This window comes from Typopeltis vanoorti, chromosome 7 (genome assembly GCF_054136105.1).
Source record: "Typopeltis vanoorti isolate ZY-2024b chromosome 7, IOZ_Tvanoo_1.0, whole genome shotgun sequence".
Taxonomy (NCBI): domain Eukaryota; kingdom Metazoa; phylum Arthropoda; class Arachnida; order Uropygi; family Thelyphonidae; genus Typopeltis; species Typopeltis vanoorti.
This window is the reverse complement of record NC_143555.1, coordinates 96164693-96190402: the sequence shown is the minus strand read 5'-3', so window position 1 is coordinate 96190402 and position 25710 is coordinate 96164693. Positions and strand designations below refer to the sequence as shown.

Genomic DNA, 25710 nt, shown 5'->3' with positions numbered 1-25710 from the left:
TGGACATATAGACTATTCAACTGGCAACAAGAATAAAGAGAAAACCATGAAGACCACCTACAAGATGAGAAGATCCACTAGTGAAATCTATGGGGATAACATGGAAGAGAGAGAGAGAGAGGCTCAAGATCGAGATCGTTGGAGGCATCTTTGTGACCTGCACTCATGGAGAAATCCTGAGTGAAACACATGTCCATCAAGAAGAAAACTCAAGAAATTCCTAGAAAGTTTGTTCACTGTGCTGAGAGCAGTGATTAAAGTAAGTTCTGTTGAAGCTCGTACCATTTATTCAACTACCCAGCCCTTCACTGAGTCTCTCACATTCGAAGGTGACAAATATGCACAAACAGTTCAGTGTATTATTTATTCCCTATTTTTTTTTTATGAACGTGTTCGGTTATATCGTCCTTAAATTGTTCCGCCAGGGTTCTCTGCACCCCTGCACCATTGTGTTCTTTACTTTTATCTGAATAAATCCAGGATTTAAGAAAGGGATCCTCCAACCATTCTTCTTTGAAATTTTACTTATATGATTTTTTTCATCTTTTTAGATGAACCTTGTAAACCTGAATTTGAATCATAACTAGCATCACTTTCTCTTTTATCTGAATTACCAGTGTGAGAAGTGGTTTCTTGTGAGTGGGAAGGGCTGGCATTGATATCTTCACTTTCAATAGCTCGTTTATGTACTTTACTGACTCATGAACTACACATTTTCTCCTGAGATTTAGAATCAAATTAAATTTAGAACGAATAACAGAGGGACATATTTAAAGTCCATGTTTAAAAGTAAAATCTAAATAATAATATTTTAGATAAAGAATTAAACAAGTTTTTGTTAATAAAATTAATAAAAACACTCGACTTCTTATAACGCGCGAGAAGTGTTTGAACAACGAAAAATATATTTTCATTGGCTAATGCCAGTCGTATTGCCTGAGTACGGGATCGTGGGGCAGAGAAGACTAGCAACAGTGAGAGGGGTTGGAAAAAAAGATAAATCATATTGTTGTGTCACTGAATGTGACATATGCGGAGGTGGGAGAAGAGAAAAATATCCAACTTATATGTCTAACTCTCATGTTGTTATTATTATTCGGAAGGGGAAAAGTACTAGATCTGTTGGTGAAAGTACTAGAACAGTAAATATTTATAAAACGTACTAGATCTAGTACGAAAGTACTAGATGTGGTCACCCTGGACGCATCTATTATTCTAATTATAATTATTCTAAGTTCTTAAAAGAACTGGATGATGGACTGAATCCTTGACTCTTTATCCCGTCATCTGAATGAAGAGAATCTGTGTGGATGGAGTGTTATCGAGCTAAAAGCTCCAGCCATGACTGGAGCTACATGAGATAACGGGCAATAGCCGAGTCTCAGTTAAAACTTTATTAGCTACAGCATATTGCCATTAGCTGCCCTGGAAACCCTAAAAATGACTTTTTTTTGTGAGGGACCGATAGCAGATCGGTCCCTCACCACCCCTTATAATTATAATAATTATAATTATATAATTATTCTAAATATCGCAAGGAATATTTTCATAGTCAAAGCATGCGTATTTTTTACCGGTGTAAGAGAAAAACTAACAGTTATTATCTCTTAAAAAGAAAAAACTAAATATATTAACAATTAGTAACAAAGAAATTTTTATTATCCACATTTTACTATAGTAAATAAAATCTATTACTTCACAGTCGGCATAAAAAAATAAATAAATAAAGCGCTGATCACGGAGCTGTTAACTTGAACTATATATATTTTCTCATGTATTTTCTTTCTCGTCCTCGTTATTCAAACAGCATGAAAACAGTAGAAGTGTTTTACTTCTGGATTCTATGTTTCTTAATACTAAAAATTAACAATTCAAACTGCAAATTCTCCGCAGAAAAAAAATAATTTTAGATATTTACATATATATTTTAACATTTTTTTAAAATTGTATATTTAAAATATATGTTAATTAAATTTCGTAGATTTATTAAATATGAAGAATTAAACTTAATTATGTTTTCTTTTTTTGCTAAATTATTCAAAAATAAAATTATTAAAATAAAAATCAAATTATCAAAACATTATTAAATAAAAATCGATTATCAAAACACTCTTAAATAAAAATAACAAATATGCTAATTTTCTAAAATTAACTAAACATAAATTATATTTTTAAAGTAAATTATGTCATTTATTTGTCATTTAAAATTAAATGACAGTTAAATTTCACGAATTTAAGATAAAATAAAATGCTTCAAATTAAGTTACAATTCCTTTTAAGGAAAAAAAAAAAAAGACTTACCCGATATACCATCGTATGTCCACCACTCCTCCCAACTAGCATGGCTACCTGAAACGAAAAACCAACACGTTAGGCATATACAAGCAGTTAAAAGTACATTTTTAAAATGATTATTATTATTAGCTGTTACTTTCAGGTTTTATTAAACTGAGCCCTGGAGATTATTGGATACTGAGCTCAATAGAAAGGTATTGCAATACTGAGCGATATGATTTTCATTTCTATTTTAAACCTCAGTCATAATATTTATTTACGAAGTGTTAAAATTGTCTTTTTCGGGAGATTATAGCATCTCGAGCGCGACCTGCTATCTCAGGTATCGATTAGAAAGAAGTCAACTAATTCGTTAGTGCACTGCATGGTGACAGATACCCGTCCTGTCTCATAATCCTTGACATAAAGCTGATCAGCTACGTAGAACGCAACTGTTTCCAATAGAGAAAGTATCATTAGTGTTTTCGGCAAGACTCTACATTGTCCATTCATTGTATGCTATTAAAATCAACTCGCTAACTTCCTTTGCAAAATCACCTGCAGAGAAATTCTTCTGATAAAAACAGTCAGTTTAGGTATAATTAGGACATTCTTCCTTGGAATTTAATAAATGCATTCAAATCACATTTATGAGTTAAAATTTTATATGTGTGCAACTTCAATACAAGAAATTAATAGAAATTTTCTTCATCGTAATTCATTTCTTATTTTTTTCTTCTTCTAAATATTTTTAAAATTTGCATAACTATTTATAGAAAGTTCTTAAAATAATTTTCTAAATACAAATAGTATTCATATGAAAAAAAAAAAATTTTTTTTCTGATGTATAAATTTTTTATTAATTTTTACGAAATTTGAATAGCTATTCATGATATAGCCGGGATTTTTATACAGAAAATGCGCTCATTTTTTACTTCTGGATGAAGAGAAGCAATGTGACAACTTTAAGTTGGATAAGCAGCAAAAATGAAACCAGCATGGTGTAAAATGAAGTAATAAGTTCATTCGACACCATGAACTTATTGAAAGAAAAAAATCATATTTTACCAGCGAATGTTCCCATTTGCCTGATAACTATAAAAAAATAAAATAAAATAATAAGTAACTTCCGCCCACTAATGGTTGCAAACCTATACTACCACATTATTAAAAATTCATAATATAATAAAAATCAACATTCTTTATGCAAGTAATATTTAATAACCAATTTAAACATATAACTCGGAAATTAATTTTAATATGATGAGTTATTGAATTTACTGTAAACACAGTATAAAAGAATAACAGGAAAGATTAATATAAAGTCACAATACCACGGCAGATCAGATGTAGGTAAGGAGAAGATGCTTGATGGATTAAAACCCTTGGAGGGTAATGGATGGCAATGCTGTAGCCAATGAAGTTCTAACTGAGGCTCGGCTATTGATGTTACCCTCCTGCCATGATCAGAGCTTTAATAGCTCAATAACACCTTATCCCTACACTGTCCTCTACAGATAACGGGGAAGATGAAAAGCATTCTTGCTTCGTCCCTTTAAGCTAGTCCTTATAAGGACTTAAGATCAGATGTACTTGACATAGCTATCATTAGAAACATCAGTTATCAATACCAACTAGAGACGATCAATGAACTATCGTCTGAACACAACCCAATCCTGATCAAACTTGGCACGGTAAAGACCAACTGGCTCCCCAGCACACCTTCATATCATGGGATAGGCTAGCCAAAATCCTACCAGAATACATTGGCCCTGTACCCATCATCCACAAAAAAGAAGAAATAGATGAAGCAGTAAGCGATCTAACAAACCAAATCAAAAAAGCGCTAGAAGCAATCACCAAAACCACAACCAATCACCCAACTAGACAGCTCCCAGAAAACGTTATGGACCTCATTAGAACAAAAAACAAAGCCAGGAAAAGATACCACAGCCCAAGAGCCCCACAGGACAAGAAAACACTGAACAACTTTAACAACCAAGTCAGAAAAGCACTTCAAAACCATAGGAATCAGGATTGGGACAATAAACTGTAATCACTCAACTCAGAAGATCACGCAATATGGAAATTTCTGAATATCCTGCGCACCAAACACAACCCTCTACCCCCCATACAAACTACACATGGAATGGCGCACACTGATAAAGAAAAAGCAGAAGCAATAGCAGAAAACCTAGAAAAACAATGCAGCCCATCATATGACAACATAAACATCACCCACATATATAAAGTCCACCAGCAGGTCAAGCATACCTTAAAACAGACCTCAGACTGACCAGACGGCATCACCCCACTACTCTAATGGAAATAACCAACATCATAAAACATCTAAACAACAAAAAAGCTCCGGGTCCAGATGGAATTACAAACAGAATCACCAAACTACTTCCTCGAAAGGCTATTGTGAACCTGGTTAACATAACCAATGCAATATTGAGGATACAACACTTCCCCACTGCATGTAAAACAGCCGACATTATACCAATAAAAAAGCCAAGAAACAATCCACAACTCCCGCAAAGCTACCGTCCAATAAGCCTGCTTTCCAACCTAGGAAAGATTGCTGAAAAAATCATCCTCTGAAGACTACAAGAAAAATCAGATCAATTAGGAATAATTCCAAACGAACAATTTGGCTTCCGCCGTATGCACAGCACAGTGCAACAAATACACCGACTAGTGGATCATATCACTCAAGGATACAACTGGAACCTTCACACAGCTGCAATCTTTCTGGATATTGCCAAGGCCTTTGACAAGGAATGGCATCAAGGATAACTCTACAAACTCATTCAGGCCAACATTTCAACAAGCCCTACCCGTCTAATAAAACCATACCTCACTGACAGATCCATGCAGATAAAAATAAACGGAACCATCTCAACTAGACGCCAAATCCTGGCAGGAGTACCACAGGATCCCTGTTGGCTCCTTTACTTTTCACAATCTACGTGGCTGACATTCCACAGAACCTGAGGACTACCATCACAGCCCTATATGCTGATGGCACAGCTATAATGACAAGATCTCTCCGCCCACACCTGACGATCAGTCGTCTCCAGGATACCATCACAAAGCTCGAAAAATGGTTCTCCGACTGGAGGATACAAGTAAACCCAATCAAAAGCTCAGCTATACTATTCACCAGACGCAAAGCCTTCATCCAAGATGACATTCAACTCCTCGGAAAAAAGATACAATGCAGACAGAAACCAAATACCTTGGAGTACAGCTAGACAAAAAAAAGCTAAATTTCAACAGCCACATCAAGCTCATAGGCACAAAGACATCCAGAACCATAGCCCAACTCTATCCCATGATCAACCGCAACAAGCTGTTACTATATCAGATGGTAATACGACCAATCATATATGCATCCCCAGCATGGAGTCACACATCCAAATCTAACATCCTGAAACTACAGAGGATACAAAACAAATACCTGCGGATGATTTTAGACGCCCCATGGTTCGTCAGAAACACGCAGATCAACAGAGAAACCGGAACCCCAGACATCCATTCTCTCCTTCATGACCATGCGGAAAAGTTCTTCAGCAAAGGCGCACTCTCATCCCAATCCACTAATCAGACAAGCTTCCAGTTATAGTGAACATGACTATCACAATCACAACCATAAAAGACCCAACGTAATCCTGCTCTCAGCAGTACAGAGCTAACTCCATAGTTCACAAAGTGCGAGCATAAGGCTCATACCCCCTCCCCCCAATCAAGCTTCTCGATACAGACAAAGGGGAAAACAAAAACCATTTTATGCTTCACCCAGCAAGCCAGTAATGTTGTTGTTGTTGTTCTTGTTGTCTACAAATGGAAATGACGTGAGAATCGACCGTGAGATGCGGTGATTAATACTCTGGGAGGGTAATGGATGGCAATGCTGTTGCCAATGAAGTTCTAACTGAGGCTCGGCTATTGCTGTTACCCTCCTGCCATGATCAGAGCTTTAATAGCTCAATAACACCTTATCCCTACACTGTCCTCTACAGATAACGGGGAAGATGAAAGGCATTCTTGCTTCGCCCCTTTAAGCCAGTCCTTATAAGGACTGTTGTCTACATACTTATAAGATATTCGTATCTTCAGCCTTAAATTCTGTTAGAGTTGTTTGGGAAACAAAGTATTAAATATTAAATATATATAAATAATATAATATTAAATATATATTAAATATTAAATAAATATATATAAATAATATTAAATATATATTAAATAGTATATATATAAATAATATTAAATATATATATAAATAATATTAAATATATATTAAATAGTATATATATAAATAATATTAAATATATATATAAATAATATTAAATATATATTAAATAGTATATATATAAATAATATTAAATATATATATAAATAATATTAAATATATATATAAATAATATTAAATATATATTAAATAGTATATATATAAATAATATTAAATATATATATAAATAATATTAAATATATATTAAATATTAAATATATATAATAACGATGTAGTAATTAACTGGGTTTGATATTTTGTGTTTAATGCAAACAACTTTTACGATATTAACAACGGATTTGTACGATTGCAAATGCTGCGTATTTGCATTTTGCATAAGCGAAATATCTTACAGAAAGATAACCATTCTGGCAAAGTTGTTGCTCGGTATATGAGCTATAGAGGGGGGGGGGGGGTTCATTACACCTATAGATATTTACAGTATGCGATATTTTGGGATTAACGCAAGCAACTTTTACAATATTGATAACGGATTTGTAGGATGCAAATTCTACATATTTAGATATACACCAATTTACAGGCAGTAGATGGCGATGTGTGTAGATGATGGATGGTGGAGTAGTTTGTGTAGATAGAAGACTGAGTAGTGTAGACAATAGGTTTGTACAGAATGGAGCGCCCTTCCGAGATGAGTCCTTGAACTCCTTGGAGATGTCACATAATAATAATAATAATAATTATTATTATAGCTTGAACTGATGACTTGGAATTTGCTAATCAGAGTAAAAGATTAATATATCACTTTCGTTTATTTTAAATTTTACACTGCACTAATTTTGAAAATAGCAAATAACAGAAAGAAGGCTTAAAGTTTAATTTATTAAAAGAATGAAGTCACAGCAAAACTGATAATTGTAGTAAGATACTAACGTTTCATAAAAACGAGATAACAGTCAAGATTATAGTAGCTTTGCTGCACATTGAGAATAGTAAGACAATGAGTCTCTTGAGAGTCATTTAATGAATCGTGACGTAATTTACTCACTGTGCTATGAGGTTTTTCAAACTGAATATTTTCACTTTTCATTATAATATTCGTTTTTCGTTATAATGTTTAATTTTGATAAACTGTTGGTTGTCATCAACAGCCAACAATTTATCCCAATGACAATAATCTTCTTCTTCGGCTTCATTCCCATTCAAGTGAATCAACCCGCTGCATTCAGTTCTATCCAAAGCCATATTCTCCTCTGGTCCGAAGTCTCCTCTCAATCTGTCCAGGCATCGTTGTTTACGTCCCCCCCTTACTTCTTTTGCCCCGTCACATCTCCAGCACTCTCCTTTCCACGCATCTTTTGCCTTCCCGCATAACATGACCAAACCACCTCAGCTTTGAATTTCTAATCCCAATAATAATCCATTTGCATTTATTTACAATGAATTGTATTAACAATTTATTCAAAATAATCAAACGGGTTATTAATGATAATCAACAAACGGATCAATAGCTTCGTACTTAGTTTAATAAAGTTCTGTTATAGTTTTTAACTGTTTTTACAAAAGCAAAAATAAAAATATTTCACATATTTTAAAAATATATTTTATTAAAAAATAAGTTTTTTTAAAAAACTTATCTTCATTTGTCTCTTTCGCATCTATGAATCTTGAGTTAAGCTTGCTTGTGCTTTATTCTATAATTAAATAGATCCTTTCACGTATGTCCTCCGTTATTATTATTTTTAGTCATTCTTACTTACATTTAATTTTTTTTTCTTTTAAAGAAATCAAACCCGTATCTTCCCAAAATATAACGGAAGTAAAAGACCTATTTCTCGCCAGAAAAAAAAAAAAAAAAACAGACTGCACATTAGAAAATGTCATGACCTATTAATCAATCAACTTGCAGTCCATATCTCCTTCATCATGTATATATACCTGATGAAAGCTGTAAAAGGCTGAAACTAGTTGTATCATTTTCATTAAAACTTAATATTTTACCACGGTTTAAAGTCATTAAATATCTATTTTTAATATATATATATATATATATATATATATATATATATATATATATATATGTGATAATCGGCTTTTACTCGGTTGTTGTGATACATTTTAAAAAATAGATTTAATGACTAAAAAACCGAGATTAATTAAAAAGATTTAATAAGAATAATACGACTAGTTTCGGTTTATAACAGCCTTCCTCAGGTAGTATTCTTAAAGGACAAGAATAGTAATAAACATTGAAGTATCAAAACAAACTGGAAATTAAAGGTAAAAATTGCCACACATAATTGATACATAAAAAACGTTGTATTTTTTCAAGTTGTTCTAACAGGCGTGCCATTGTTCATTGCAAGTATGCGTGCAGGCTCACGTGAACGCCAATATTGAATAACTGCAGCATGACTATCTGGGAAGTTATAACTCAAATTGTTGTTTAAGTGGACAGAGTTCAGCAGGATTTCCCTTGATTCTACAATTTTCCTCTCAAACTCATCATCACAGCGAAAGATATTTTCGGATCTATCCCAGCAAACGAAGTGGCTTTGTTGATGATCATTAGGATTATTTGAAAAAAGAACATGACTGGATAACGCAGTTGCATGAGATCTTTTGTAAGAGATGTCTCTCTTATGCTCTTCTATGCGTTGTTCAATAGATTTGTTTGTTTGTCCAAAGTATGGGGTGTTGCAATTGCACCATAATTTATATACACCTGGATATTTTAGGTTGTGATGAGTAGGTTTTGGATGGCTGATTAGAGAACGGATTTTAGGAAGTGTGGTGAAGAACGTCTTAATATTATATTTTTTTAAGGACTTCCTCGGGTATTTTTAAAGGACAAGATATTATAAGCCGAAACTAGTCGTATTATTCTTATTAAATTTTTATAAGTTATCTCAGTTTTTTTAGTCATTAAATCTATTTTTTAAAATGTATCACTACAACCGAGTAAAAGCCGATTATCACATTTATAGCCTAAATGACGAGGCGTCGCTAATGAACATACAAAGGAATTTAAAAAAAACATTGAAGAAAATAGGATTGAAAATAAACAGGTTAGTGTTTCTCAAACGTTGTAAGTGCCATTCAGTTTTTCCCAATTTCATCTCTTTTCAAGAAAAGATAACAACGGAACGCGCTAAAAGAATTTACTGTAAAGCTAAGATGGATCACCTCAACGAAAGAATTTCAGACACAAAACGTTGTTTAGCTTTTTTGTTCAGCACAAAAAGATCCTTAACTCAAAAACTTGAAGAAATTATGGATAATGTTAACTTACATGATTTTATCATTAGCAGTGAAGCACACGCCACACGAATACAAAACAAGAATAAATAAACTCTTATCAGGAAATTTAACAATCTAAAAAGGATACAAAATAGATCTGGTCAAAGTGAAGCCCGTATTAATCCTGAAAAAGTTGTAGTGAACAAATCTTCTCATATTTTAACGGATGCGGAAACGAATATTCTTAGCAAAGGTCTCAATTTCATTCCCTCACCAAAATTTATCCCTAAAGAATCTCTCCTTACAAAAATAGAAAAGCAATTTCACTCATTCCTAATCATTTGGCGAAACTTCTTCGTATTGAATCGATTTTCATTATAAATAATGCTAAACCTCCAACAGATAATATTTCTCTGGCTGAAAGACAAGCCCTAAAAAATCTAAAACAGAACAGTAACATTATTATTTTACCTGCGGATAAAGGCAACTCCACGGTCATCCTCAACTCCGAAGATTACCACAACAAAATGCTTCAATTACTTGGAGATAGTTCGACATATTCAATTCTTCAGGAAGATCCTACAAGAGAATTACAAAACCGTACAAACAACTTGTTAAAGACTGCGAGTGAACTTCCTCATAATGTTCGCCTCTCTTTACGCTCTCTACATCCTCTTATCCCACGCATCTTGGAGTTCCCAAAATACATAAAGAACACATCCCTCTTCGCCCAATTGTAGAAGGAATCGACTCACCTACGTATAAACTTTCAAAATATCTAGCAAAGTACCTCAAGTGTTTCTCCAATAAATCTTCATCTTTCATCAAAAACACCACAGATTTTGTTTCGCATATAAAAGATATTCCCATCAATGAAAATGACATTCTAGCAAGTTTTGACATTATATCTTTATTTACTAACGTTCCTACGGACGAGGTACGTACATTACTAAAGGACAAATTATCCAAAAAAATGTTCACTTTATTAAAACATTGCATTCATTCTGGTTACTTCAGATATCAGGACTCCGTTTATCAACAAAAACAAGGCCTGGCAATCGGCAATCCTTTGTAAGATTTTGAAACGAAAGCCATATCTTCCTTCTCATTTAAACCAAAAGTTTGGAAACGAAATGTTGATGATATATTCATTATCTGGAATCACGGGCACACATCTCTCACAGATTTTCTTCATCATCAAAACATCCAACATCCTAATATAAAATTTACTGCTGATCTAGAAAATAATAACTCCTTTCCTGGATGTCATGCTTACATGATGCTCTGAAAGATTAAAAATCTCTCTGTACAGAAAACCTACCCATACTAATAGATATCTGCATAATCTTTCTCATCATTTTCCACCACAAAAACTTGGAACTATATCTACCTTAGGACACAGAGCACGCTCTCTCTTGAATGAAGCAGATGAACTACAAAAAGAAATAAATCACCTCACTCTTATCTTTAAATAAAATGGATACTCTGAAAAAACGATTAAGAAATTTCTTCTGGACCCTCCCAGGCAGTGTACAACAGAAACTATTAATTTTAAAGGTAGCATCTCCATTCCATACATTAGCACAGTCTCTAAAAAATTAGCTAAAGTCCTTAAAAATATAATATCAAGACGTTCTTCACCACACTTCCTAAAATCCGTTCTCTAATCAGCCATCCAAAACCTACTCATCACAACTTAAAATATCAAGGTGTATATAAATTATGGTGCAATTGCAACACCCCATACTTTGGACAAACAAACAAATCTATTGAACAACGTATAGAAGAGCATAAGAGAGACGTCTCTTACAAAAGATCTCATGCAACTGCGTTATCCAGTCATGTTCTTTTTTCAAATAATCCTAATGATGATCAACAAAGCCACTCCGTTTGCTGGGATAGATCAGAAAATATCTTTCGCTGTGATGATGAGTTTGAGAGGAAAATTGTAGAATCAAGGGAAATCCTGCTGAACCCTGTCCACTTAAACAACAATTTGAGTTATAACATCCCAGATAGCCATGCTGCAGTTGTTCAATATTGGCGTTCGCGTGAGCCTGCACGCACACTTGCAATAAACAATGGCACGCCTGTTAGAACAACTTGAAAAAATACAACGTTTTTTAATTATATTTTTAATTATAACGTATATTTAATTATACGTTATATATATATATATATATATATATATATATATATATATATATATATATATATATATATATATATATATATATATATATATATATATATATATATATATATATGTGTGTGTGTGTGTGTGTGTGTGTGTGTAGGTGGGTGGGTGTCTAAGAAAATATGACAATTAATCCAGGAATCAGTAATAGAAAAAAAAATATAAAATATAAACATAAATGGATGGAACACGTTGAATAATGAAAACAGAAAGATTACCAAAACAAGCCTTAAATAACAAACCATTAGGGAAAAAAAAAAAAAAAAAAACAGGACTCCTCTAAAGAGATTCAACGATGACTTCTAAGGATGGAACACGCCTGTTTAGGCCTAAATCCTTGAAAAGCACGATGATGATAATATAATAAGGAATAAAATATGCATACAAAATATAATAAAGAATAAAATATATGTACATAAAAATAAAAAACTATAGCTCATATTATCAAGTCACATGAAAGTATACTTTTTTTTTGGCTAGAAGGGTGAAGCAAGAATGCTTTTCATATTCCTCGCTATCTGTAGAAGAAAATGAATGGATGGGGTAATATAGCGCTATACGCTCCGATCGTGGCAGGAGGGTAACAGCAATAGCCGAGCCTCAGTTAAAACTTCATTGGCTTGGCTACAGCATTGCCAGCCATTACCCTCCCTGCGTACCATTTTAGTCGCCTCGTTCTAAATGCATGGGCTATAGTGGGGCAATTTTTAAGTAAAGCCCTTTCTAAAAATTAAGACGATCCCCCGGACCATTCCCTACGAGTGGCCGAAAGGTCGTCCAACTTAGCGTTGGTTCCACTCAGGGACGTCCCCCCCCCCCGCCACCATCATTGAGCAGAACTACTAATATTCCAGGGAAAAGCATCCACCGGCAACACCCCTCACCGGCCACGCGCCGGAGAACACCCTTCCCCAGAGACTCAAAATGCTCCCTAAGGGCACCTCCCGAAATCTAAGCCCCCCCCCCCCCATCACCGGGAGCAAAATTCCGAAAGAAGCCTAAGAGAGCGAAACTCTCAAAACTCTGCGTCCCATTTTAGGCGCCTCTTACGACATGCATGGGCTACAGTGGGGCTATTCTTATCCCGGTCACCACACGGGAAGTACTTTATGCAGAACGCAGAACATTATTGTCTATAAGGGTAAAGCATAATGCTTTTATAATCCCTGCTATCTGATAAGGTTACTGTGTAGGGGAAAATTTATGAGCTAAGTGCTCTGCCCAAATGGGTGTGAGTTATAGATCCTCGTTAGGAATTAGAATGGCCTTAGGTCTCCTATATTTGAAGAATTCCGATTCATCATAGTTTGCTGCTTGTTGAACTAATTCATTCGGATGTGAAGACGATTTTGAGAAGAACTTTACTGCTAAAGATTGCAGAAAAGAGTAGATATAGAGGATATTTGTGTCCCGATGAAGTCGAACATATCTGATATACCATTGTGCATTCAGGATCATACGTAAGCATTTGTTTTGTACTCTGTAATTTAAGGATATTTTTGTTTGAAGTGTGGCTCCAGGCAGGAGACGTATAAGTAATAATCGACCGAATCATCAACTGGTAGAGAAGAAATTTCATTTCAGTATCCAATTTGCTGTTCCTGTTGATTAGAGGGTAGAGCTGTGCTATGACTTTTGATGCCTTTGTATACATGAGGCTTTTGTGTGTGGACTGAAGGTTAGTTTTCTGTCCAGCAGTACACCGAGATATTTGGCTTCTGCTGTCCAGAGAATTTTGATATTAAATAGGAAGATGTCTTCTTTAGGAGTTATTGAGTTCTCAGTGAAAAGCATGGCAGTGCTCTTCTGAGGGTTCACTTGTAATCTCCAACTGGAGAACCAGTGCTCTAGTTTCAGCAGGTTTTCTTGCAGTTTCTTGGTGACAAGATGCGGTTTAAGAGATCTGGCTAGAGGGCAATGAAAGATGACATTGGATTGTGCGGGATGTCCGCCATGTAAATCGAGAAAAGTATCGGTGCCAGGAGGTACCTTGAGGCACTCCTGCCAAGATACGTCGCTGGGTAGATAATGCACCAGTTAATTTGACTTGCATTCGTCTGCCATAAAGAAATGACTTTATAAGGTGGACCAGATCCAATGGAATGCCGGCTAAAATCAGCTTGTTTAGTAGTCCAAAGTTCCATAGTTTGTAGAATGCCTTTTCTAAATAAAGAAAGACCTCCGGTGTATTGATGCCAATTGTAGCTGGTGGTAATGAATTCAATCAGTCTACGGATTTGTTGAGTAGTGCTGTGAAGCTGACGGAAGTCAAACTGTTCTTTGGGAAGGATATTAGACTTGTTTACAGAGATGGCTGTTACAGGTATCAGACCGTTTTAGCACGTATCTGACGTGGCGGTGAATTTTTTAAATATGATTGAAGTTTAGGTTATCATATGAAGAGCTGCACTGCTTTTCTAATTTTTTTTTTTACTATAGTTTCGGCTTTTTCAGCATCTGTGTGAATAATGCTTAGATCAGATTTGAGAGGGGGGAAGAGATTTATTTTTGTTTTTGATATTTCTCAGCAGTTTCCAAATAGGTGATATGAAGGCTAATTTGTCTTTCCATAATTTGTTTCTGTGAGCTTGCTCACTATTCAATTTGATGAGAAACTTTTTGTCTTGGGGTGCACTTGTGTTATGGTATCGTTTTCTTGCCTTATATTTTTCCTTGATTAAGTTCATGATATCTTTTGGTAGTCGTTTAGGCTTAGAAGCAGTTTTATTTGAGGTGATAGATGATAAGGCAGCGTTGATTTGTGGAGTAAGTTGATTGATTGCAGATTCGACTTCTTGGGGTTAATATGAGGAACAGAGCCAATGCAGTCTGGTAGGATTTTGGAATATTCCTCACGGTGTGAAAGTACTTTATGCATTTATAAATTCATATTATAAATATTTCTATTTAATTTTCTAAAAGGTGTTATCAGAAAATCTTTAATTTTAGTTGTATATTTTAATAAAAGAAATTAATTTTTTAAATACTGTATACGCGCTTTATTTGTTTATTTATTTTATAAATACTTTTAAGACAGTAAATATTGTGACTGTTCGTTATCCATGAAATAATAATCTCATTATAATCTCATTATCTTTTTCTACATATGCGTGTTAAATGCAAAGTTATTATAGTGTAACTATCGATTCTTAAATCAATCCGCTTAGAATGAAATAAACGGATAGCTTAACTATCACAAAATCAGCTAATGATCAATGTCACTGTAGATGCACAACCAGCAAAATATGGAACGATAATTTAGCTTTAAAGCATTCTCTTTTGTGAAATATGTCGAAAAATACCTTCGCCAGGACTTACAGTACTGCCCGAGGGGACAAATAAGCAAAATTGAAAATTCAGTGGCAAATCAAATACGTTAGGGAACGCTTTTCAGTAGCAGTACTATACTAAACTAGTGCAAATGTTTCCGAAGGCAAATAATCTCTCATCGTGTCATATAAAAGGGACCTTTTACGCCACGTGTCGGGAACCAATTTCAATCTTTTCATTCTTGAAATAGGAAAGCATGCAGACACATAAAAAGTGTAATTCCGTTTTTTGTAGATGGAGAAAAATAGCATTCAAATATCACAACAGATCAGTGTACAGATTGCGCTTTGTGTAAGCACTCGGAAAAGCTTTTAGGGTTTGACTAATAAAATTACGAAGGCTTTACATTTCTTATCATATCTTACGTGCGATCACACTAAACGAAGAAAGAAAAATTGGAGAGAGAAAAAAAAAAAAAAGATTTTTGCTAGTAATTCTGACAGTGATTTTTTTGTGATGCAGACAAAATAATAATAATAATAATAATAATAATAATAATAATAATAATAATAATAATAATAATAATAATAATAATAATAATAATAATAATAATAATAAACGCAATTCAAGCAAATGTTGCAGCTGATTGGCACACAGTTATCGCGAGAGTTCGGCATTCTATTGAGATTAACGTAAATAATTCATATTCTGAAGGATTAAAAAACAATGTTTGCACTTTACAGTATGAATAAAAAGGAATCAAACTGTTAATTAAAGAAGAATAGAGTGGAAATGGGAAGTCAGCTGAACAACTTCGAGAAAGTGAATTTGAGATTTTAGACTTCTCTCTTTAAGAATACATTTGAACAGATTTTTTTAAAAAAGTTTTAAACACTTAAGAAACATTAAGTATAATTTTTATGGGAAGTTTTAATGTTACTTTTGGATGAAAAACATGATAAATAAAATATATATGACAATAAGGTGAAAAAAAAAAAAGAATCAGAAGTGTATAAAGTTTTGAGGGGTGAAAGAGAACAAATACTTCCTACCCCAAAGCAAGGACATTCACACCGAGCTGATGTCAACCTATCCCTAATTTAAAATCGATAATAGATTATTGTGCAACAACCCTGACTCTTTTTTTGTAGTAGAGCAGAGCAGACCCAGCGTAATCTGATGCAGATCACTAATTTTGTACGTAAAAATGAAGATGAAAGATAAACAAGGAAAGGAGAAAAAAAGGTCCAAAATATACCAAAACTTTTCTGTCTCTTTCTTCCATACTGGTGTTCAGAGTTTGTTCTTTGGTATCCCAAAGGTCGATATCAGAGGATACCAAAGTTCGGTACGAGTTAAACATTCTCTAACTTGCTTGGCCAAAACTAATTTCCAAATCGATTCTTCCTCAACTTAAAGACTGCTAGTTTTCATCGGTGCAAACAAATAAATGCAGCAGCTTTCATTTCATTTTATTATATTCATCTGCAATCGTGGTAAAATGTCGACCATAACAAAATAATTGCCACAATCTTTAACTATTTCTCATAATTCATTCTAGCGAAACAGTTGATTTGATATTATAATTTTTTGATTGATGGAATTTATGGTAATGACAAGTCCTAATGGCTTTGTCCTACTTTTCGTTTTCATTACTTAATTTGACTGTGGTACGCACATATAAAGAAACGTGGCTTGCCAGGAATCCATATTAACACCATGCTAGGCACTGTGTGTTTCGTAATTTTTTGTGTATTGTAGTTTCTTAAAAGTCTAATAAATACTTTCAGCTCATTGCTGTTCAATATAGTTTATCAACCAAATGTCGTCGTTATTAGACTATGCTACAAAAGGGTGCTTGAAAGAATAATATAGCATATAATAATATATGGTACCGAGGAGAGAATACACGAAACTAAATACCATATAAGTTTAAATAAGAAAGGCTTTAGGTGGTAGATGAACTTAATCGCACACTGTAAGGCTGATTAGAGGTCTAAAGAGCTCCATTTTTGGAGCTCGAGAACAGGGCTCCCGGATTACCTATCCTTCAATCCATCCATGTTACTAAATGTATAATATAGGAATAATTAAAAAAAAATCAATATTTGTTTGTTCATTTTAATGTTTTCCTTAAACTTCCAAAGAATAATTAAACTAAAAGACAATCTTAATATCTGTGAATATTTCAGATATTTTGATTACCTCAGATATTTTCAGCTATTACCCAAGATTTTTATATTGCCATTTACAAAGTCATTGAAGAGAGCTTGATAAACGAGTTGACTTCGTCAGCAAGAAATCTCTGGGTCAGGAAAGTTATTCGCTACTGTTTTTCCACTTTAACGGACAAAACAAGAGAGGAAAAACAACAAATCTTAGCTAACAACATCACGTTTTCTTTTCTGTCTTCTAAAAGCTTGTGTCAAAAACTCACTGCCGTCTAGTTAACAAACGCTGCATACAAAAAATGCATTTTGAAAGCAAGTAATACGTTGTCCATTTTTTTTAGTCCTGCCTCAGCCAATTAATTAGGTCGTATGTTTACTGCATAATTATTTTGGGCTCTAATTATACAAAGGCTGATGCAAGCTGGATAGATTTCGAGTTGTGGACATTTAATGTCGAGTTTTATAGCAATTCCTGCATCATTAAAATGGAACAATATCTGAAAAGCGAAACTTAGATCGCGTATTAGAATTTGCTTATCATGGTTCTGTATAACTCGCTCGTTTTTTTTTTTTTTCTTCTGTTGTTTTCCTCATTATCTCTCTGTACATTTTACTAACCTGTAGACTTCATTAAACTTTATAGAAAAGGCTTTGGAAGAAGTTTTACCCACGTATAAAGATATCCGCTAAACATAAGCTTGATACTTGAAGAAAATTAATTTGTTATCAATTTCAGACCCCCTACTGAACCAAGAGGATCGAGTCTTCGTTCTCAACTCAGTTAGACGTGGGTTTGAATCTTACTGTGACATGTGGATGGTTGCGAAGATCTTTATGTAGATGGATATCAGGACAGCCTGATATCAGACCATCACTTTCCTCCCGGTATATTCTGTGATTCTATGACTGTAGCTGCGTGTGTTCACAGGGCCGATTTGCCTGCTTGCGAGTGGAAAAACTCCAGGTAAACTGGGAAGAAAACCCTGCTGTCCACGCCCAAGACTGGTTAACTTGGCTATGTTTGAGAAAGATTCTTAAGCTCCTCATGTCGGGACGGGATTCGAATCCAGGACACTCCTTTCCCAAGCATATGGTTGCGAAGCGCACAGCCACTAGGCTAACCGCGCTGACCCTCAGGTAAGTATTGAACTAAAATGAATTACTAATAGTATAAAGTAATAAAGACTATGTAGTGCCATAGGCCTACAGGATGTAAGCTTATTAGATAGAACTGTATGGAATCGTTTGCTAAACAGAATTTTTTTACACTAATTCCTTTTTTTTCTTCTTTTTCTGCAGACAAAGTAGACCCAGAAACACTCCCACTACATTTAACAGATGGATGCTTCATGGGCTTAGTATCCCCCCATCCAACTAACTACGTGACAGAACAGCTAACTAAATAAACCAGAATAGATTCAATACAAGGCAGGTCCTTAACTCAATTTGTAGATTTGATTGGCCGAGAGTGAATAGCAGACCAACCTTCTCTAACAAACAGGCTGTGTGTTCGAAACCCACAGTAGCCACGAGTGATTGTAAATTTAGATGACAGATGATTGTCGTCATCCGGTGTGATGAGATAACGTCCCACTTACTGTAGGCCTAAAATGGTTTGAAAAGTACCATATTTAGTCTATTAGTCTTTCCATGCATTTAAATGTACACTAAATATTTACTTTTATTTACTTTAATACGGTTTATTGACTCAGTATTTTTTTAAATTCTTTCTTTGCACGAAAATGTGTTATCTTTATTGAATTAATTGAATAAGTCGCTGGCTTGAATATCCAAACTATTCAGAAAGTACTGGACATTCTTATGACATCATGATTTCATTACAGAATACGATATATATGTATATTGGTTAAAAGAGTGAAAATATAATTAATAATATATTTTTAATTAATAACAAAAATGTGTCTGAAATATTAATCCCATAAACATGTTTTTAAGAGACATTTTTAAATAAATATTTTTATAAATGAAAATTTAATGTAGACACCTTTTCAACTTACCTCTTAACTGAAGGAATGCGTACCACAGTAACAGAGGAATGTAACCCTCGCCCTGCTTCATTGAAATAACTTGTAGGAAGAGGCAAAGTTAAATTTCCTACTTCCTTCGTTTGCAAACCCCAAAAAAACCTTCAACTTTTAAGTTCGCATATTTCGACACATTTCTAATAACCAACTGACAGCTAGCGAGTTATACGCATTCGAAATCATTCTCTGTAATCTCGAGTAACACAGCTGTATAAGAACAATTTTTATCGATAGCCCTTCGAAAATTGACAACGACAAATAAAGTGTTGCATAACCCACCGTAAGAGATAGTTTTTGTTAATCATACTTCATACTAGTAAAATCAAATGAATTGTGCTAGAAAAGAAATATGTCTTTAACAAATAAAATGCCATTGCGATCACCGTCAAAAAATGAAGCGTCAGAGATTGATTTTACACCTGTAGACATAGCAACAAACCACTTTGCACAAATCGTCAATAACTTTCCACGCTGGCTACCAACAGCTGACTGAAGAGTTTAATAAAAGCGCACAAGCGTCGTCTGCACTAATCGACTCTTGGATGTAGCGCCCTCTACTGAGAATATTTCTGATTTTACTGGAATCAATTGGTAAATAATCAGTGCAAAAATTATTCCTTGTGTATTTATATACAGTATTTAAAAATATACTAAACTTTTTATATTCAGTTATAAAATTCTTTAATATAATATAATAATAATATAATAATAATTGCAGGCGTAAACTTCTCTGGCTAATTGGTTCAAAAGACATATTTCGGCGATTACACCACATTTTTTTATTATTCAGTTCTATAAAACACTGAAATAATAGTCCCCCTATAGTTCCCTATTATTTCAGTGTTTTATAGAACTGAATAATAAAAAAATGTGGTGTAATCACCGAAATATGTCTTTTGATAATAATAATTATCACTGCAATTATATACTTAATAATAATGGTATGTTAAGATAAATTTTAAAATTTATAAAAATTAAGATAATTTTATTATAATTAATATGCATACATAACGAAAGATTTTGCGTCACTTAATATAAACTGTTCATATTCGTTATGCATAATAGATTTTGACAAGCGATTTCATTTTTTAATTAAAATTTTTCTTTTCCATTTTTGCCGAAAATGTCTTTAAAAATTTGGATTTAAAACATTTTAATGATATACTCGTAATAACATTTATATAATTACTGATATGACGCTAGAACGTTCATTGTAAAGGATGGTTCGGGAAAGTGGTCATCTCATTGCACATCGCGCCTGGTCTTCTGCTACTTTCCCAAACTGGAATAGGTGGAGGGTGGAATTTTTGGTGGGGACGGAGTTCCTGCTTTTTTTCTTGTGTTTCATTTTTTTTAAAAAAAATATTTCTTCTACAGTTGTAAGTAAGACGCGACTTGCGCCCTGCAATTAGTAAAGATCTGAGTTCGATTCTCATCATGACACAAGGAACTTTATGGGTCTTTTCGGATGAGCCAGCCTCGTAGGCAAACCAGCGAGAGAACACCCGCAAACAGTTTAAAAAAAAAAAAAAGAGAGTAAATTTTCCACGATAGTTTAATGTAATGTGAACTGGTTATACGAAGTAGATTAGCGTAGTGTGGAGTTGATTGGAACTGCCGGCTTGCTTGCTGAATGGACAGCATATCAATTCTTCACTAACAAGTTGTGGGTTCGAATCCCATCGTGGGCATGTAAAAGCCTGCTCTGGACGAGCTTATATCGCTCCTTGAGTTTATAAGGCTTGTCTCTAGAAGAAACCGAAGCAACTACAGCTATGAGGACAGCGTATTATATATGTAAACTGCGTATGTTCTTCTGGTCTTTTTTTCCCGTTTTTGAAGAAGCAAAAACCGTATGAGACCGGCTAGTGGAGCACTCAAGATTTAATCTTGAGGGGGGCGGGGGCTCGAGTTGAGTAGACGATTTGAGAATACATACTACGCATTGCATACGACCTATGGCTGAGCATCTGCAGTGATTGTCAATGCATGATACCCGTGATCTCCTCTGGCCCGGCTCGGGCAAACGAAGTTGAACTCGGTCCGCCCGAGCACTCCTTCGTTCGCCTTGTGTTCACAGCGGCCGTGATTCCCGAGAGCTATAGGGTATTCCCACCTTATGTGACCACTAATTCATAAGCAGTATAGAAATAGAAAACACGACACAACATAATAAAAAAATGAATAATTTTAATTAGGAAAAGATTTTTGGGAAATTTTCAAGTGTTTTCCCTTTTTTCTTTTTTTTTTCTTTTTTTTTTTTTTTGCAGGGATCTTTTTCTTTTTTCGGCCCTTCCCTCCTGGATGAGCCACTGAGACCAGTTAACTTACCTTCAGGAGTTCATATCCAGGAGTTTCCTGCCAAAGATCATTGTCTGTATCAACTGAGCTACGGTGGCTCATAGTGTGGCTTACCGATGAGGCCTCTCCATGGAGGTGTCAATAAATAGTAATACGATGATGGAATTGTGGAGAAAATAACTATAATAATTTTAAAAAAAGGACAAATATGTCATTTTTTTTAAAATTATCTGAATTATCCTTTATCTGAATTATGGGATTGTTCCCTGAAGAAAATGCCGTTGATTATTTGTTTAGAGAGTGGTCAAATTGGTCAGACTTTTGCAAATCGGGGCAAATATTAAAAAAATATATCTATGACAAAAATCATAGGAGACAAGTGAGTTTTAATTAAGTAATTAAAAGAGAGAGAGAGAGACAACCAGATGTCATAATGCGCCTGCGCGAGAGATCCAATGATGATGTCAAAATACTAGCAGGTGCACCTAACACGAAACATTGCAATACTCTCATGTGGAAATGTTATGTGACGTTAAAATCTAGAAAACGGGACAGTGAATCTGAGAGTTAGCCAGTTACTAGCATACCGGGGATGTCTAACCACTTCTAGTGTTTAAGTAATATATTGTTTATTATTATTATTATAAAAATAACACAAGAAAAGTTGTGGAATTCATAGCCCATGAGAGTCCTGTATAGAAAAACGGTGTTCGTAATTGTACTATTTTATGAAAGGGTAGTTTATTATGTGAACCAATGTATCCACTTTAGAAAAGTTGCTGTTATTGTGTTCTTAAATTTTCCCCCAAAATAATCGCCTCCCCATGAGACCGTCTAACTCAACTTCAATTGAAGAAACGAAACGTCACGTTATGAAGCTTAAGCCTGTTTCTGTTTGAAATCGGATTATAAAATGATTACCAATCAAATAAAATTGTCGAAATTAGGATTTATTGGCACAAATAACTCAGTGCTGTTGGCACAGAACGAGTATTTTGGTATAATTCCTCAAGGAATCCCTAATTTTTTTTTTCTCGTAAACAAAATAAAAAAATTAATGTTTTATTTTATTTTTTAGTGTTCAGATTTGTTGTTTAATATATTTGCTTTTTCGGAATATTTTTTCGACTTTTTTTTTTTCAAAAGTAAACATGATAGATGAAAAATTTTAATTTTGATTTTGGCACTGCTTCAAGATGCTGTCAAAGCAAGTAAATAGTGACGGCAAAGAAATCCATCATAAGTAAGCAAAGCAAAGGATACCGCTGTACTCTTTCCTAACTTTGACTAGATAAATAAGCCTTTCTTTATTACTTAAATTATTTCCATGCATTCCACCTTACATCAGGCAAGAACTTCAATTTTATATACGACTTCATATTTTTTAATTTTAAAATTAAAAAAAAAATAAAATTAATTTAATACAGTTTTTAACTATTTGAATAAAAGTCCAAATGGTGCTATGATAGGTAAAAAATGAATAAAAAAATACAAAAAAAGTAAAAGTATGAAGGAAAAGCTGAAAAATTCCTTACTTTTTGAGGATACTGAAGTGCTCCAGGCTTACAACATTTCGTGGGTGTGAGTCACATTAAAAAATAACAATGAATAATAATTTTTTTCTTTTTTCTAAAACTTCGTCCATTTAGAGGAGAAAGAGGAAATTTTAAAAATAACATATGTAAAATACAGTACTGTATTGGTCGAATTCTAATCAGTTCAAGCAACCGTATACAATCTAGTCACTTCAAAGACACGAGAAATATTTTTCAGATCTTTTCAACCCAAGCTGATTTTTCGGTTTTGAAACACACACACACAAGTTATTCAAGCTGCTGATGCAATGAACCTGCGTAGCTCATTCAGTACGGATGATACCCTTTTGGTCGGAAAGACTTCGGTCTGAATTTCGTGTAGGACTGGAAGAATCCTTACTGGGGCTTTTCAAATGAAGGTAAGTTAGTCAGTCTCATAGAAAACAATCAAGCTTTTCATGCGCAAAACACGGAAAATAGTCATAAGAACACACGCAATTTATAGACATTATACACTGACCTTGTGGCCTTGGTTACTTCAGCCGTAAATCCAAAACAAATAAATAAACAAATCTTATCAAAAATGGACCAATAGAAAGAAAATATATGGACGCTTGTGCAACGCTTAGACCTATAAGGTCCGTTCTAGGGCAACTCATAAATGCTGGCAAGTGTATTCCCGTAAGTGGTCAAATTTCGTATACGAAACTTTCATAGTTTCTGCCTTCGGCTTTGAAATAATGCTGGATTTAACATCCACTTGATTTATATAATTAGTAAATATAATTAGTAAATAAACAAACATCTGAAATAGAATGAGTGAAATAAAAAAAGAAAATGAAAAAAATATATATATAGAAACTGCGTTGTTTTTTGAAATAGTGTTGAAGAAACTAAGACCATGAGACTTAGCACGCAACCATGAGACTTTAGCATTTGTCAATGATGAGGGTTTTTAAAAGGCGTTTATCTATATGTAGATGAAGAGAGAAAAAACGGTGTTTGCAACAGCAAAATCCCTGATAATTATCCGTGAGAAGCTTCTCCATTAGAAATAAGGGCTAAAAAGTCTTTTTGTACCTTTTTATAAGAATTTTTCAAAAATTGACTTCGTAAATGTTTTTTTTTTTTTTTTAGAAATAAAGGAAAAAGAAAGAAACAGGAAAGAATAAAAAATTGAAGAAGTAAGAACTAGAATACCGGATGAGAAATCATAAGAGAAAAAAAAAGCAAAATTCGGAGAAAGAAAGTATGATAGAAATTTATGGGGAATTGAAAGAGAAAAAAAAAATAGACAGAGAAGACGAAGGAGGAAAAAGGAATAGAGATGCGCATACAGAATCTGAAAGACAGTTTGAAGTGAGCGGAGTTGGCGTCAAACTGTTATCAAAGCGGGGCACACACGTGTCTAGAAGTTAGCCAAAGCAAGCGGGCTGTCTTCTAAGGCTTCTGTTATCTTCCTTTACCAGAATGGATACAAAGTAAATATCCAAGGAGGCCTCGTTAATTGCAACTAATTATTCAGACCGCTGTTTACTTTTAGCCATCGCCTGTTTCCTTCTTCTACCGAGCAGATATTATTGAAGCTTAGGCAGTCACTTCTTGTTGATGACTTGCTGAATAATTAGCGCATACGTAGTAGGTCATAAAGCGAAATTGTTTAAGCGAAGTACGCAACCATATGTGAATCTCTTTTAATGGGAAGTGAAACAACTTATCTCATAGGTGAATCTCTATTACTAGGTTTTGTTTAATATTTGTTACTTTATTCTCTTTCGTAGATTAACATCATCCACTTGGCTATGTTAAGAAAGATTCGAACCGAACCTTACATTTGTTTTAATACAATTTATGGACTTCTGGATAGTATTTTTTTTTTTTCTTTGCATGCGTTTCTCTCTCAAAATCTCTGTCATGTTTTAAACCTGACAGCACTTGTGATCTAAATCCCCCTGCTCACCTTGCAGTTGCAAGATATAAAGTTTCCCAAAGTGTAAGAGACAAGTCACAATGGTTACGCCAAGATAACCATTATAAGCCAGAGTTTTTTTTTTTTTTTTCTTGGTGCACTCATACTTTACTGCGTGGGCAGCATCCTTGGGAAGATTGTCGACAATGATAGCAGACTGGAAATAGAGAAAAAAGAAAAGCAAAAACATTTGGGTGGTTTTTTTTTTTTATTTCTTCAAAATCTATTTCGAAAATAGAGTGGAAACTATTCTCGGACCCCCCCCCCCCCCCAACCTCCCCTCACACACACAAAGCGATAAATGGTTTCTGACTTCCATTTGCTTTTTTTTTTTTTTGAGATCATTTGTTTACTGGTAGATTTTTTCTTGTTATTAGTAGTAAAGAATCGGGTGAACCGCGAACACTATTTGCTATAAAGCAACTAGTTCGGGGAGAAGGGGTGGGGGGGTAAGTA

The 25710-nt window shown here is 34.2% G+C and overlaps 1 protein-coding gene across 1 annotated transcript in view; it reads right to left on the bottom strand.

Annotated features, from left to right (window-relative positions):
- Nucleotides 1-19913, bottom strand: part of LOC150104884 (carbonic anhydrase-related protein 10-like) — a 155771-nt gene extending 135858 nt beyond the window's left edge. The window contains exons 1-2 of the mRNA XM_090396038.1: nt 19423-19913; nt 2302-2349 (exon numbers count right to left, since the gene is read on the bottom strand). Of these exons, the coding sequence (XP_090252164.1) occupies nt 2302-2349; nt 19423-19483 (109 nt within the window). The 5' untranslated portion in view covers nt 19484-19913. The remainder of the gene's footprint in view (nt 1-2301; nt 2350-19422) is intronic.
- Between the last annotated feature and the right edge of the window lie 5797 nt (nt 19914-25710).